The 17,041-nt window shown below is 43.0% G+C and overlaps 1 protein-coding gene across 1 annotated transcript; it reads right to left on the reverse strand.

The window, feature by feature from the left end:
* Nucleotides 1–1,259: 1,259 nt before the first annotated feature.
* Nucleotides 1,260–15,660, reverse strand: LOC308370173 (myelin protein zero-like protein 2). The gene is made up of 4 exons (XM_080844768.1): nt 15,521–15,660; nt 3,208–3,377; nt 1,719–1,929; nt 1,260–1,504 (listed from the first exon to the last, which is right to left on the reverse strand). Exons 1-4 carry the CDS (start codon nt 15,570–15,572, stop codon nt 1,338–1,340), a joined length of 600 nt encoding a protein of 199 aa, XP_080700894.1. The 5' UTR covers nt 15,573–15,660; the 3' UTR covers nt 1,260–1,337.
* Between the last annotated feature and the right edge of the window lie 1,381 nt (nt 15,661–17,041).

The raw sequence follows: 17,041 nt of genomic DNA on the forward strand, positions 1-17,041 counted from the left end.
AAACAGTTCCACATCCACATACAGGTGCGCTGCTTTTGAAGGTTGGCTGTGTTTTACATGTGCATTTGCACACAGACACAAAAAACACATACACACAAACACACAAACACACAAGACATGCACAGGATCAAATTGTGTACGGATGTGCAGGAATTTCCTGTTGGAGGCTGTTGCAGCAAGTGCTCCATAGCCTTCTTTTATGAAGAAGCCGGGGGAAATCTTTGTGTTTCATGTCAGATGGGGTGAATAAAATGCTCTCTGGAACAGCGGCAGAATCTGTAATTTTTTTATGTCTGAATGTGTACTGTAATGTTACAAATTTGAGTGCACTGTTGTTCGTATAGAGCAGAGGTAAAACACTCAGACAGGCCTGAAAACCCCAGACAGAGAGACAGATAGCAAAGGGAGAGAGAGACTCAAAAAGACAAATTGCTCGTTCACAAGCAACCTCAGCAGTAACAGAAATGTAACAGAAGGAAGTGCATTATCAGCAGCAAAGTCTTAAAGCACCCAGCTGCTTTTCATCCAGCGTTCATTTTGTAACATGGTTTTAGCGTGAGCGAACGCAGCCCAGTGAAATATCAGCAGACCACTTTTTTGAAATACACTGAAAGTCATTTGCTTATGCAATCCTGAGAAAGATGCCCTTGACTAAAAAACTAAATGCTTGTGGACCATTGGCTGCTAATGACTGAGGGAGGAGAAAGCACCTTGAGGGGGCTCTATGGCACCCACGCAAGTTGCTCAGAGACCGCACAGAACCTGAGCAACCAAGGACAGCTGGTTGCTAGGTTTCATCGGGTCAGGAAAGTTGTGACGTGATTCCCCCAAAGCCTTATTAGTGAGTTAAAAAGCATGATAAAATAACCTTGCATATTATTCAGACTTCACCTTGTGAATGTTGTTTTTTTTTCTTTTTTTTTTTTTTCATATAAGCATATTTACACTTGCTCATTTACAAAACAAACAAACACAAACAAACACGAAGGTGAAGCTGAGCCTTGCGCAAGGCTTCCAGTAGATAAAGCATGTATGTCAGATACAACACTAAGGCACCATCAGCTCTTCTGCATGTGTCCTCAACCTCGGAGTGGTCTGATCAGGTCCACAGTCGAACAATACATCCCATCCCCACACACCTTCTTCAAAGAGCAACTGACTGGTGCTTTAGTGACTCAAGTCCAACAGGTGAGCACCACCACTCCCTTCAGACGGTCGCCACGGAGACAGGGTGGAGTGAAGTGAAGTGGGGTGTGTGTGGGGGCAGTAAGAGATTAATAATTGCCCCCACACACACATTTACCACGTTCACTCTTACTCGCCCTTGCAGCGCGCTCTCACCACATGGTGGGGTCTTTCCTTTCCCTCTGCGGTAACTCGCTGGCCTGCTCGTGCCTCTTCTTGCGGCAGCGTCTAATTGATAGCACCAGGATCAGCACCAGCAGGATCAAAGCGATGGCTCCCAGGATGATGCCAGCCACCACAACGATCTCAGAGAAAGAGGCTGCGCAAGATAGAGGGAGAGAGATGAGGGGAAGATCACACAACAAATAACAGATACAAAATTTCTGTCAAGATGGCTACAACCACTTCAGCAGCAGCGAGAGTCCCTTGCAGTATGTTTTCATTTGAAAATCCACTCACTCACTCACACAGCAACTCAGGGCTTAGGGCTGTGCGGCCATTCTGAGAGAGAGGCGTAGTGAGCAGTAACTGACCTGTGTGGACCACCGTGAGCTTCACTGTGCCTGGGTTTCCGTGCACGTCGGGCGGGTTCTTCACCTGGCAGCTGAAGGTTCCGTTGAAGGTGAACTTGACCTCGCGGATGATGATGGAGGCATCACCGGCCAGGATGTCCCCGGCCCACAGCGCCTTCTTCCGGAAGCGCCCCTCTGCAGGAGGGTAGGCCTTCTCCTGGTAGTAGAACACCTGTGGCAAGGACAGGTAGAGTGAGTGTGTGTGCAAGTGTGTGTGTGTGCGTGCGGGTGTATGTGTGAGACAGACAGACAGAGAGAGAGAGAGAGAGAGCACTTGTGTGTATGAGCTGACAGTTTTCCCACCCGCTTTGTTTTTCATTAATTAATACATTGTTTTTCATTCAATTATTTATTAAATCTTTTAATTCAAATTAAATATTGACCCTACTTCCTTTCAGAAAGTTAACCAACATCAACCCATTGAAAACCATGTAATCTTTGGTTGAAGTGTAGCCTGTCAGCTTACCCAAATGCTCAGTTGCTTAAATAAAGATAAGGATCTGTTTGCTTCGACTAGTTAAAGTAACATAGAAACAACAATTACTGTTGATGTAGACACTAACATTCGCCAAAGTCATCTTTTAATCATATAAATGTTTCATTTTTAACGTAGCCTTGAGCTTCCACCATCAGGTAGTCACTAACAAGTTAAGTAGTGGTGTCAAATAACTTTTTTGTTAGTCCCACCCCTAAAGAGTATCACCTATCACTGCACCAGGGGGAGCTCCAGGGTATGGCTACTGCCTCTGGCAGTGCCTCTGACACCTTGCACTAAGCACAGAGTAGGACCAGTCACAACCACCATCAACCTATGACTAATAATGATTTCGGGAGGGCGGGAGTGCCTCTAGAAAGTTGTCAGTAACTAGAAGTGGGCACATACTAAAACAAGTTATAACAAGTTACTTGGTCTGTTGAAACATTTTCGTGTCTGTGACAAGACTTAAGAAAGCCAATGCAATAACGCAACATATATTTAAAAGCACAGATATTATAAACATCTTTATTTTCTTGTTTGTTTAGTCCAAACAAAACCCTTATCAACTAAGAGTCAAGCGTATCTCTTCCTGCTGTGACTTACCGTTCATAACAGATGGTCCCCTTTATCCCCGTCCTCTCTTATCTGACCAGTATAACTAAGTCTGAACTCTGACATTGATTTTACCATGTAGGGAGCACGTTACTTTTCACCTGTGCTTTATTTACATTATTAGTTACATTATCATGGTCATATAATCACTGGGAAAGTGACAATAAACAACACAGTAATAAAACAATGATTTGGAGATAATCCTCTGTGAAATGTGAAGTTCATCCCTCCACATTGCAACAAAGTGTTGCTGTGACTCAACTGAATAAATGTATCTCTGCACCATAACTTGCTTTAGCTTAGTGTCTGCTAAATTCTAAATGTAAAAAAACGCTCCTCTTGCTCCTCTCTCTCTCTTACCGACTCATCGTGACCGGGGCCCAGGGGCCGGAAGGTCCAGGAGACGGTGAGGACGGATGGCTTTATGGTCTCCTTGCTCTCAAACGTGCACTTGAGCCGCACGTCGGTGCCATTGACCGCCTCCTGCTCGCCGGATGTGTACACGTGCATCCCCCTGACCAGCCGCAAGCCTAAAAGACACAGAGGAGCAGTCACAACGGTGAACCATCCATCACAGAGGACAACACTGAACCACTGTCAATACATTCTAGTATCCTAATACTTAAACTCTTATACTTAAATGCATGCATTTACATTTGGATTTGTGCTTACAGTACTTAATGTATGGTTTTCATATGTATCAACGTATACCTGAGGACACTTGACTTTCTGTCTAACAAATATATCTTTGAGGGTGCCTTTTCGTATATGAATTACAGCAGAGTACTCTTGAAAGGACCCCAAAAAGAACTCAAAGGTTCCTCTTTGGGGGACCATAACGTTTGCATGATGCCTGAGAGGGTTATGGATCCTCTTACAGCAATACCCCAGGGCTAAGAGGATTTGGGATGAGGGTGTGTGTGTCTGCAGATTATGAGGGATGTCCAGCCCTGAGCTGGTAGGACACCGAGCACATACTGACTGTATCTGCTGTAACAGCAGGGACTGGACTTCAGGGTGTCGCCACAATATAAAACTGAGCTGTCAGTTCACTGAGAAATAGGCACTGAAGCCAGTGACAGTGGGGTAATTCTTAACAAATATAAAAACAGTGTTCCTGTCTATGGGTCTTGACTCTTTTTAGACATTTTAGTGTGTTTGTTTACACTTTTCATTCCTGGACAAAACCTGGAGAGCAACACATTTGGATACATTTTGACCCAAAGGTGTTTGTGTGTGTGTGTGTGTGTGTGTGTGTGTGTGTGTGTGTGTGTGTGTGTGTGTGTGTGTGTGTGTGTGTGTGTGTGTGTGTGTGTGTGTGTGTGTGTGTGTGTGTGTGTGTGTGTGTGTGTGTGTGTGTGTGTGTGTGTGTGTGTGTGTGTGTGTGTGTGTGCGTGCGTGTGTGTGTGTGACTGCTACTATATATGCTACTACTATATTAGCGAACATATGGTGAACGCTTTCATTTTTTGCATTTTGTGAGTCCAAATTTGTTTTGGCCAAAACCGAAGTCCCCCACTGGCACCTCTAAGCAGATCTGGCTCAGCTGAAAGGTCAGAGTAGCATGATGGACGAACAGGCTGAGTGATCACCAGCCAAGCTCCACAGCTGGCTTTAGTCAGTCAGGGCACACATCAGTGTTAGCAGGAATGCAACATTACACGTCAGCGCTGTCAAACCATGTGATGGTGCTGGTGTTGACTAGCAACTAAGACATGTCAACATTCACTCTCTTTTCCAGCATACGTGTGGTAGTATGCCAAGCCTAACACACTGACACTGACCTCTACAACACATCTGCCCTTTCACCATATGCATAATACTACATAATGCATAATGCACACTGACTACTACAGGTCATCTGGCCTTTTACAATATGCATACTACATTATACATACAGTTTTATGCAAATGTTTGGGCACCCCTGATAATTATCATTATTTCAGATTATTATAAGCTGGTCTTTCAACGCAGCAAGTTCATTTGTATTTATTTACACCTTATGGGAAAAGTTACATTTGAGATCTGTAATAACATTAATTGAATCAACAGAAACAATGCAATGTGCATCATAACAATAACAGATATGTGCAAAAATGTAGGAGCTCCTTAGACGTGCTCTGTGACTACTCTAACCACTCTTCATCTTTGCCTTTCAAATATTTTTCTTGGCCTACCACATCTTTCCTTCTCAAGGACTGTTCGTTTGGCTTTCCATTTTCTTACTACATGTCTGACTGACACCTCAAACCTTTTTGAAACTTTGAATATCCCTCTCCTTATTCATATTGACAAATCATCTTAGTTTTTTGGTCATTAGAGATTTATTTTGAGGTTCCCATGTTGCTACTTTTCAACAGAGAATGAAGGAAAAGCATACCTAACAATTAGCTATGTTAAATTAGCTTTTCATGATTGGTTGCAACTTTATTTTCAGTTTAAGGTTCAATTAGCTAATCAAATTAATTTGTTGTTTCAATCAAACAGCATTAAGTGACTAAAGGTATTAAAATCAACCCACTTAAAGGGTGCCCACATATTTGCACAGCCTATTTTTCACATTCGATTTTATTTACTCAATTGTATTTCAACTCATTACTGCTACATTAAGAATCCCATTATCCAGCTTTTGTCTAGAAAATGAATGACATATTGCAATGATGTTTTCTTACAAAGATAGAGCAAATTAACATGCAACCTCAGAGGGTGCCCAAACTTTTGCATAAAACTGTAATACACACTACCACAGGTCATCTGGCCTTTTACAATATGCATAATACTACATAATACATCGTACACACTGACTATTACAGGTCATCTGGCCTTATACAGTGTGTATAATAAAGATACACATTAGGGCTCTTGTAAATACTTGCACAGATTTAATTGAAATAAAGGAATAAGTTAGTCCATAAATGAAGGATCTGCTTTCAAAGTTTAGTTCAAGGTTTATGTCTGGGCTTAATCCTGGATTACGCTTCGTCTAGAAATCCCTGTCTGGAAAACGAGTATTTGTTGTGGATAAGAAAAGGTCACTCTGAACTTTCCATAGTCCAATCAGCATCTCATTATTTACGAGCAATACGAGCCACAGTCGGTGATCAGCCACACATGCTGTATGATGTGTTGGAATTCAACGGACCAGTAAAGTAAAGGTTTTTTCATTACAATACATTATCACATGTAGTACCAACTCTCTGAGTTTAATCATAGAACTTTCACTGTGATGAATGAGGCCGGCTGGCTATAGGGAACCAGTTCCTGCAACGCCAACAGCTAATATCCTCCCTCTTCTCTGGAAATGACATGTCACGCCTGCTGTTTACAGAACGACTTGGTGAATAAACTAAATAAAAGACCAACTACATGTAGCATGTAAGGAATGAGACCCATTATGCTGAGCTGGAATAGTGTAGGGAACTGAAACCGTTAACAATAAATTAAACTGACGATCAAATGACTTTCTATAAATGTGAACCTCTGGGCTTGGGGAGAACAGAGACTCCTGTAATCAACAGTCAGAGTTCCGGCCTCCCGCCTCAACAACATGGGAGCAGGACTCCACTCAATGCTGCTCCACTTCCTCTGATATTAAAGGACCCCTTTCCCATGCTGTCAAAGGCCATGGCACATGATTGCTCTGTCCAGGTGGCCAACGCAGTTAAGGCTGTCGTATTTGCACAGACGGTGTATGAGTGTGTGTGTGTGTGTGAGAGAGAGTGTGTGTGTGTGTGAGTGAGAGAGAGAGAGAGATAAAGAGAAACAGTGTGTGTGTGTGTGTGTGTGTGTGTGTGTGTGTGTGTGTGTGTGTGTGTGTGTGTGTGTGTGGCCCTGCGTGTGCGTGTGGGTGTGTGTGTGTGTGTATGAGAGAGACAATGTGTGTGTGTGTGTGTGTGTGTGTGTGTGTGTGTGTGTTTGTGTGTGTCTGTGCGTGTACGTGTGTTTGTGTGTGTCTGTGCGTGTGTGTATGTGGTGTATATATGAATGCCACCTAAACAATGCTTCCCAGCATGATTGAATGGCTGAGTGTTTGTTCTCCAGCTATGCTGTGTAAACTTTATCTTTCCCAGTGTTTATATATGGTGTCATGGGTTCCGTGTTTTTTCCCCAAGGCTAAGCATCCAAAACACAAAACAATACTGTACTTGTAAACCAAAACCTATGACACAGTGTGTAAAAGTTATCATTATAATTCTTTGTAATTGTTTTGTTGGTAAAATGTGTCCCTTTCAAGGAAGCAATACTGTCCCACTGGGGCCTCTTTCAAGATACTGTAAATGAAATTGTATTAGCGGCACTGCATTGCTGGACCTGTCATACATCTACTAAAAACGAAGAGCCTTCTAAAGCCCAAGAGTGGTCATGATTCTATAGTCATATATAAACCCTATGAACCTATTGAACCTCTGAAACTATTGTACGAAAGTCTGGGTTGGAAGATGAGTGTGTGTGTGTGTGTGTGTGTGTGTGTGTGTGGAGGGGGAGGGGGGCTGAAGCATACCGCTCTACGTCTGAACCTATACTTCCAAGAAACACCATCATAATTCTCAAGAATACAATCAGCAAACTCTGGCACCTACACAGAAGCCTGAGTCACGCTAATCGCTGATCTGTCACTACACAGCACACATCCAGAAAGCCGGGGTCGGAATGAGAGTGTGTGTTGGGGGGGTGGGGGTGCTGGGGGCTTGGCGGCGGCCGATAACAGGACAATGTACAGTGCTGCGCAGAGAGGTGGGTCGGCACCGCTTATTTGTTTGTCCAGGGACCTCATTCCTTCTGGGAAAAAAACAGCGTCAGACCTCATGGGGGAAGCGGGGAGGGTTATCAGCGAAATAAAGAGCTTCCTGTGACTCCAGATTTAGCCCCCACCCCCAACCCCCCTTCCCTGTCTTAACCTCAGATAAAGGAGGAGGCGATGGGGGGCGCTACTCTCATCACCCTGGGAGATGAATAGCACCCCCCCACCCCCAACCAACACACACACACACACACACACACACACCCTACCACACCTCCATCTCACCCAAGCCTCTAATGTGCCCTTAATTAGTGTGCTGAAACATCAGACAATTGTTTTCTGTTTTGATTTGTCTTGTTTCTTCCTCTTGCTCTTTCTTGTCATCCATCATGTAGTACTTCAGAAGCGGACAGCTTGTTGCTGGAAGTGCTTGGACAAATGGACTCAGAGTGGAGGAGAAATCCATCAAGGCGGAAGGGGAGAGGAGATGGCTAACCATAGCAGCTGCCTACAAACTAATGAACACCTCTAGTAGGAGGCGGCTCAAGCTTAGGACATGTCTGCCTGGACAAACATCAGACCATCCATTTACGGGACAGTAATCCTCCCCAACCCAACTACGCCCTTTACTGCCTGCCCCTCTAACACACACACAAACATACACCCAACATCCCCCACTCCCTCTAACACATACACATACACACACACATACACACAACATCTCCCATTTCCTCTAACACACACACATACACACACACACACACACAACATCCCCCATTCCGAAAAAGGCCATGCACCCTCCCTAGTGCATCCATCACACGTGCGAGTGCAGAGGGACTAGAGAGGGGAGGATACAAGCCGAGACGCTGGGATTTACGAGGAAGAGTGAGAGCTTAACCTGCCCAGAGTCTGTGTATGCACAGAACAGCACTGACACACAGACAGTCCTCCTTCATGCCCCCCCCCCCCTCCACACACACACACACACACACTCAATAACAAACCACACACATGCTAAAACCCAGTAATTCCACTGAAAAGCTAATGAAGGATTACTAGTGGCAATGCTACTTCTGCCAGCACATTGCCTTAAGCTACTGATATCAACCCTATATAATACAGATGGCCAGGCCTCCAGCAAATCCAAAGTCCCAGTCTTTTTACTGATTCCACAGAAGAAGCTTATCACGTATAATACAAGCTGTGAAAATGTAGTGGCTCCACAACTTGCCGACATGGCCAAGGCAATGCTTCTGTGACTCATGCAATTTCATGTGATTGATCAGGCCAAAAAGTGTTGAAGTAGCAAAGCGGCCTTTGGTGCAGTCGTGCATACCAATTAGGATAATGATAATCATTACCATTTCCAGCAGAGAAAATGCCATGAATGATGCATTTGTCTCTATCTATACACATAATCAGCATAGAGTTAGCTATGGTAATTGTGCTAATTGGCTCTCTAGTAATTTTAGCAAAATATGTTTGTTTTTTTTATCTCAACACAGTTGAGATACAGACACACATGAAAGAGAGAAGGTAAAGAGTACAGCAGCAACAATTCTAGTGAAAACAGAGCGAGGGAAAGAGAATGAAAGACAGGAAGTGAGCGAACACAGAGTTTTTGCCGCCAGCGATGATATCTCAGCAACCGGCGCACGAAGCCTAAGATGATGGTGGTCTGTGTTTGTTTGTCTATCTACCTCAGTGGCCCTTTGATTACCAACCCTTTCCTGCCACACCCGGGAAGGTCCTTTGGGATTGTTCTCAACGGTTAATTTCTAGTGGCCAGCTATTTTATGAGAAGATATGAAAGTAGAACATCAGACAAGACCGCAGCAGAGCAATAAACCAATGGTAAATCTACAGAGGATTGATAAAATTACAGCAGACAGTGACATGGTTCAAGTTGGGGGAGGGCCTGAAAGGAGCGTCTGCTTGTAAATATGTACTTCCTGCATAAAATGCTAACCTTCAGTCCAGGAGAAGCTTAGGATGTTTTTCTTAGGCATGCCGTCCGAGTCAGCACTGGCCAGCAGTTTACACTCACTAAAACGATCGCTAGCTCAAAGAGTCCTCGGTTCACTGCCCACATAGAGTAAATTGTTGATTCTGGTGTTTTATTTTTGGGAGGCCCCAAGGATGTTCCATCATGGAGGGTTTGACAACTGCACAAAAACAACCAATCAACACCTCTCTCTGCTGGGAAGCAGAACACTATGTTCATTAGGGACATTTTGCTAAATTATGTCCTTTTTGAAACGGCCAAGAGAGGCAATCTGACTCGTCTTCTTACGATGTTGGACCAGGAGAGAAACATGCTTGCCAAGTCTTCCACACAATGACTCTTTTACGCTTTTTGTTCAGTGAGTTTTTCTTGCTTTGACACAGGTAAAGTTTGAGACTAGCGGAGGGCTTTCATGGACCAGGGAAAAGGAGTTCAGATAACAGTTTGTGCTCATGGAGCAGGCTAGAGAGAGAAAGAAAGACTCTGTTTGACTGAGAGAGAGAGGCTGAAAAAGAGAAAGCGATAGAGAGAGAGAGACTCCTCTATGTTCGGAAAAGGATCACTGAAAGTCGGGGAGAGTGAGTCTGACAGTCTACTGTTCAAAAAAAGGGAGACGCTGCATCTTAAAATATTCCACTTTCTTCACTTAAAAGGGAATGAAGACTTCCCAGCATGCAGTCACTCCCACCCACACACTATCACACACACTAACACACACCCATAAACAGACACATACACACACACACCCATAAACAGACACATACACACACACATATGTACCACACTATCACACATACAGACACACACTAACACACACCCATAAACAGACACATACACACACACATATGTACCACACTATCACACACCCATAAACAGACAGACACATACACACGCACACATATGTACCACACTATCACACATACAGACACACACTAACACACACCTATAAACAGACACATACACACAGACACACACACACACACACACACACCCACACACACACACACACACACACATATATATATATACCACACTATCACACATACAGACACACACTAATGGATGGAATGAACAACAACCGCCCACCCAAAGTGAGATAGGCCTCCCTAATGCTTCAAATCCTCTTGAACTTTTTTCTCTTTCTTCTCACAGATCCGACTACTTCAACAACCTATTGGCAAATTCAAGACCGAACTTGATGTACAGGCCTGCCGGATCGCAGGATAAAGGGTGATCACAGTGCAGGATTTAGCTTTAGGGGTTGGAGATAATCTGAGACTACCAGACACACACACACACACACGTAACAACTCATTCAAGGGGGTTTGTTCCTGCACGCATGCAACTCCAGACCTGCAGCTGTAGTCCACTTCATTTTCAGTCTCAGCTCAAACTCATAAACAGCCTCTGACAGTTCTCATAAATCCACCGGCTTTGTTTTAGGGGATGTAAGCTGATGTTTGAGCATGCATGCATGCATGAACATTTTTTTCCCCTTGGATATATACATTTATGAGAAACAAGCAACCTCCGTCACATCAATATGCAAAGCAGTTTCTCTGGGAGATGGTAGTTGTCTGGGGAACGTCAAAGGCACTGGAGAATACTCCATCATGCAGACTCCCCCTCATCGGTCTTGTGAGCTCAGAGAGCCCTCCATATTCACTGATTCTTCGCTGATAAAGATGAGCACTCATTCATGTTGTCCGCTACACTGCCGCACTCCCGACATCCCAGTCTGGCACAAGATGAGCAACAACAGCAGCAGAGAGAGAGAGAGAGAGAGAGAGAGAGAGAGAGAGAGAGCGAGAGAGCAAGAGATAGGGAAGAGATAGAAAAAAAAGAAAGACAGAGAAAGGGAGAAAGTAAGAGAGCGAGAGTGTGTGTGTCTCCGAATACACTTTTCACTGCTTGATGACCGAATACAGCCTGCACGGTGTTGGCTAAATGTCAAACGGACTCTGAGGAACCATGAAAATTGATACAATCGCCACACAATGGTCTGACTTCCTAATAAGAGACATCAGCAACAATGCTATGAAAAAAGCCTGTCAAACAATAGCCTCATTGATATGAATGATAACTTGATAACTATCATAAATAACATTTGTCACAAGGTCAAGTTATTTTCAGTTGGCTAAACTACTGGCAATCTTTTCCCTTGCATAATAGATGGTAAAGCCTGGGAGTCACCATAACATAACCATGCTGGGCTGATTACCCCCCTCTGACAAGTGGAAAGAAGTGAACTGACTTCAGGCTGGTCTTAAAAGATCATCCCACTGGATTGTCTATTGATCTAAGGAATGTTGATCAATGTCTCACTCCTCCAGTCTACTGATGAGGCTGTTGAGGCCACAGCAATTCCGAATCCTGAATATAAACATGGAGATGATCAGCTACTGTATGGTGTTCTGTTTTGAGTTTCTCCTCTAGTATGAGCACTCTCTGGTAGAGATGTAATCACAAAAAAACTAAGAGAAGCTGTTGTAATATGTTTGAAGAATAGTCATGGGCAATGGTGTGGTGCAATGACTGTGTAAACGAAATATTTCAGTGTCAGCACTCAAACTGATGAGGAGAGATGACAGCATAAAGATATGGAAATCTGTTGTAATCTGTGGAGTGGCATTTGAAAAATAATTTAGTGAGGGACTAGTTTGAGACATCATGTCTGAACCGAAGCTGGTGTAAACAGAGCTTCAAGCAATGGCCAAGCTTGATAGCGCATACCTGCGGCCGTATGAGATGGCATGAACAGATTCATGACCTTGAGTCCCATTATTAAACTGCAAGGAAAACACAATAAGGGGCCCCCTTCCTACCTCCACTTGGTGTTGCTATAAAAAGAACATGTCGATTCTAGGTCAAACAGTTTAAAACACTGTGAGCTGAGTTTGCTCACTGTAAGCTCAACTTTGGCCTAGTGGTGACACACAGGTAGTTGAAGAACTGGTTTGGCGTTTTGAGCTATCTCCTTGAACTATCTTCAACTTTCAGCAAAGTGTTGTAGTATGTTCATGTGAAACCAACAGAACCTAATGCAATACCAATACTGACTTCCTTAACAAAGGTTTCCACTTTGATTTCAAATGAGAGCACTTCCTCTTTTTAATAGCCTGACGTGCTGATTGGGCTGATTGGGCAATACTGGAATCTTTTGGTTTAAATTACTCAAGATGATGATTTCAGCATAAACTGACCAGAGAAGTAGTCTACTCTTGCCAGACCACCAAAACATGGCAAAATAAAGTCCAATGATGGTAGGCAGTAAGGTGAAAAGTGTTTCATGTTTTGGGTTGTCCCATGGATATTCTGTTTTCCAAAACTGCAGTGAAACTCAGAAGAATGGACTGTAACTGTATGACATAAATATGGACATTTGCAAGTAAACCGTCTGCCAATTAAGCTGCTTAATGTCATGGAAAAATACTAAAAGGGGCTTATTATCGTGGGAAAGGGTTATGTTCCTCAGTCATTTCTCAAATAACAATATCATTCAAAATCACCACTGTAACAGGAAACAAAAAAAACTATTAATCTATCAACATGGTCCCACTTGGGGCTAAGACAGGCCGGCACGGAGATTAACTGGCAACCCATCAAGTTGTCCTTTTGTCAACTGTGATCCAGCACTTTCCTCCCAACCCCTAGACAGGGAATTGCGTATGAGTCTGTCGAGGTTACTGGAATTGCACCGTCCCTGTATTCTCCTCCCAGATCACAAATATGCTCAGGCACGCAAAGTCACTCACCTCAGGCCTTTTCTCACAGCTGAACTAATCAACTAAGCAAAAAGTTCCCACTAAGAAAAGATGTCCAGTAACTCTCTACAAAATGTTTTCTCTCTTTCTCACTTTCTGCTTGTTTCACTATGTTTTTTGTTTCTTTCTGTCTGTCTTTCACTCTATTGCCCCAAAAGAATTTACAGTGGTGGATACGTGCTTTACATTTGTGACATGTTATGATTATATCATTTGTAAAAATAGATTCTTTGGCAACCCAAATACAGATTTTCTCAATATAATTAGTTGACAATAACAAATGAATACTCTCAGAATTCCAATGTACAGAAATGCAGAACTGCTGTACCCCGGTAGAAACTAAATGTCATTCTAACCAGTTTGACTTAGAAGACGCTCTAAGCTTAGGTGTGTCTCCTAAATGTGTGTAAATACTGCACTTATGAGTTGACTAAAAGCTGTTAACCAAACATAGATCAGGGTTCCTATGCCAAACCATTTTTTTTTGTTACTGAAACACCCGCAGAAATAACGCTCTATGATCCAATCTTTAGAAAACGTCCCCCTTCCACCTTTCGAAACATACTTGTGTGTGTGTGTGTGTGTGTGTGTGTGTGTGTGTGTGTGTGTGTGTGTGTGTGTGTGTGTGTGTGTGTGTGTGTGTGTGTGTGTGTGTGTGTGTGTGTGTGTGTGTGTGTGTGTGTGTGTGTGTGTGTGTGTGTGTGCACGGATGATGTGTTTAGCTGCTTCTGGACTGTTCAGGCAAGTTTACACATGCACACCTGTGGTCACTTGTGGCCTGGACGGGTTACAGAAAAACAGCAGAAAATCGCTAGCTGCGTTTCGTTTATGTGGATTCTCCTGGCGGGGAAATCAGTTGAGAAGCTCGCTTGGCCGTACGGTTTTATCAGCTCTTTCGGTTTTTATCTGATAACCCCGAGAGCGGTGGTATTGAGAGCGTATATGTCTCTTCAGTAGCATTCCTTTCACACAAACGTTCTAATCACCTCTGACATCTGCACTTATAAGAGGACGTCACACATTTCCAAACAGGTTTTGACTAAAACTTCCTTCGTCAAGGTGTGCCAATGGGAACCATTTGCTCCCAAGGAAATCTGTCAGGCGTGGTCCATGTGTTTTAATCTGACACGACACCTGGTTTCACGATACATTGGGTAGAAAGGTGATGTTAAGCCATGTCACACAGTTGATGTCCGCCTCCGACATTTTGAACCACTGTCATATGGTTGTTAAGGAAAGTTTCTTTTGTTTTCAGAAAACTTTCGAGGCAAGACCTATGGGAGGGCGGTAAATACTGCGAAGGTACATGTGCTTAATGTTTTAGCCATAGATGCCAGGAAATGCCAACAATAGCAGCAGCACTGAAAATCAGTGGGGTATTACAATCTGTTGACGTGCTTAGTGTTTGCGCACACACGTACATTGCGCTGCTTGCACTTTCATGTGTAAGCCACTTATGCACAGAGATGATCGTCATCACGATTAAACCCAGGTTATATAGAATGTATCATCTTTGTCAGGGTGAGCCTCCGCTTTATTATAATCCATATTTGCAAAAAAAAGACGTGTCCGATGACATGTATTAAAATGTGGACACCACTTTGCCACACATCCTGTTGGGGCATCCTTACTGACTTGCCAACATTAATTATGTGGGAAACAAATGGTGGGGCTTGGAGACTACGGGGGAAACAGCTGGAATCTTCTGGCCAGCATGTCCAACACGACATTTTGGAGCGGCACGCAATCGTGGCAAACAATACATCAAGCAGGAAAGACATTATGGTGCTTGGCAGCCTGAGACAATACAGCTTTGGTCAGTTCCGTTTAACATACAGAGTCTACAATACATCTGCGTAAATGGCAATCCTCTGCGGATCACACTGGTGTGCCAGCTTCCCTTTTACGCACGTCGCGCATTAGTATACCTTAAAGTTAGCAGGTCAGAGGAAGTCACGGACATATTTCCTTAGTAAACTCTTTGGTCTTTACGGAATCTATTTACCCAAGCACGGTCATGAATATCCATGAAGATGATAAACTACAGCGGAAAACCCGCTAAAAACAAAATACCTAATAACATAAAGATATCTTAGTATGGAAATAAACAAAAACATAGCGACTTTATCCACATCTGACAAATACTTTGTTTTTAACACCCACCTGAAACTGCGAGTCCATACAGGACCAGAAGTTGTAGCCGATTTACGCACATGAGGCAACAGAGAGTACCGGATCAAAGACGCACCAGGGGATGATATATCCTCAACTCAGCGATATCTGAGCTTAGCACTCAAAGTCCTTTGATCGAATATGCGGAGCGTCTTCCCTAGACGAAAGCCCACCACGACCCAGACTGGGACCACCTCTTGGCACCTGAACTGTGGGAGGACACCTTGGCTTCGTTTCTCAGGCAATCGCTGACATCACATGAAGGAAAAAGGAGGGGATGACTGAGAGGTATGGTAGAAAAGTAAAAACCTTGGCAATAGGACACCCTGGTGGCCTTCAAGGAGAAGTACGTTTTGGATGGCTCATCAAAAACAGCCAAGGAATTGTATTCTACTAAAGCTGAGGTGATCGAAAACTATACTACCATTTGAAGTTTAAAATCAGTTTAGAATATTTCAACCTTAAGTTCAAGGAAATTCGTAGCCACAGTAGCCTACCATCGCAACTACTGTTTCATTCCAACAGAGTGATAGGACTCCCCCCTCTGGCCCTGTTTAAAAACTACGCTTTACAACCATACTTTAGGACTACTTCAGATCAACACCGCCGAGGCTCACAACAGTAAACGATTCTGGAATATGTTACACGCCCTTCAACTCAATTGGTGGAACAATGTCTTATCAGGGTACCTGCACTGTTCTTTGTAGGTCTTGCATCTTACATAAAAAGATGTCATATACAGGCTACATGTAAATGTATGATAAGGCTGTCTATTGCCTTTCTTTAAAATAAAACACAGTTTGAAGGCACAGGCTACCTCTTCTTATCCTAGCAATCTATCCTCAAAGCTCCTTAGTCCATCACTAATTAAACTTTACCTTAGATCCACAATAGCAACTGCCCTTAGGCTGTTTGATTGGTAATACATCCGAATTAAAGCCATTTAAGAATAATTAAGAAGCTAAATGAGTTAATCAGTCTGAGTCAGTAAATCCAAGGAAGGACACTAGGAAACACATGGTGTACATACAGACAAGGGCCATCTGGACCAGGAGAAGAGGCAAAACTACTATCAAAGGTTTCAGATTGAACCTAACAGGGTCATTTCTAGAGGCTTTAAAGATTTCCCTGTTGGAAGAAGATAAAAAAAACTTTAATTCTTAGTTATCCAAGATCATAGAGATCAATTGAGATTAGCACCTCATTTAATCCTACAGATTGAACATGAAATGGTTGCACGTTTATTATTTAAAATAAGCTTTCATTTGTATGAACGTTTAATGAATTGCTACTAAATAAATAGATAGATAGATAGATAGATAGATAGATAGATAGATAGACAAATGCTTTATTAATCCCGTGGGATCAATATTTAAAATAATTACAGACAATATGTACAGACAGTCCGATACAATACAAACAGACAATACAATACAGTTATGTACAGTGTAGATAGGATGTATAGTGCAAAACAGTCTAGTCATATAGTTAGAGTTTTATGACAGCCGGGAC

The sequence above is a fragment of the Sprattus sprattus genome (assembly GCF_963457725.1).
Source record: "Sprattus sprattus genome assembly, chromosome: 9".
Classification (NCBI taxonomy): Eukaryota; Metazoa; Chordata; class Actinopteri; order Clupeiformes; family Clupeidae; genus Sprattus; species Sprattus sprattus.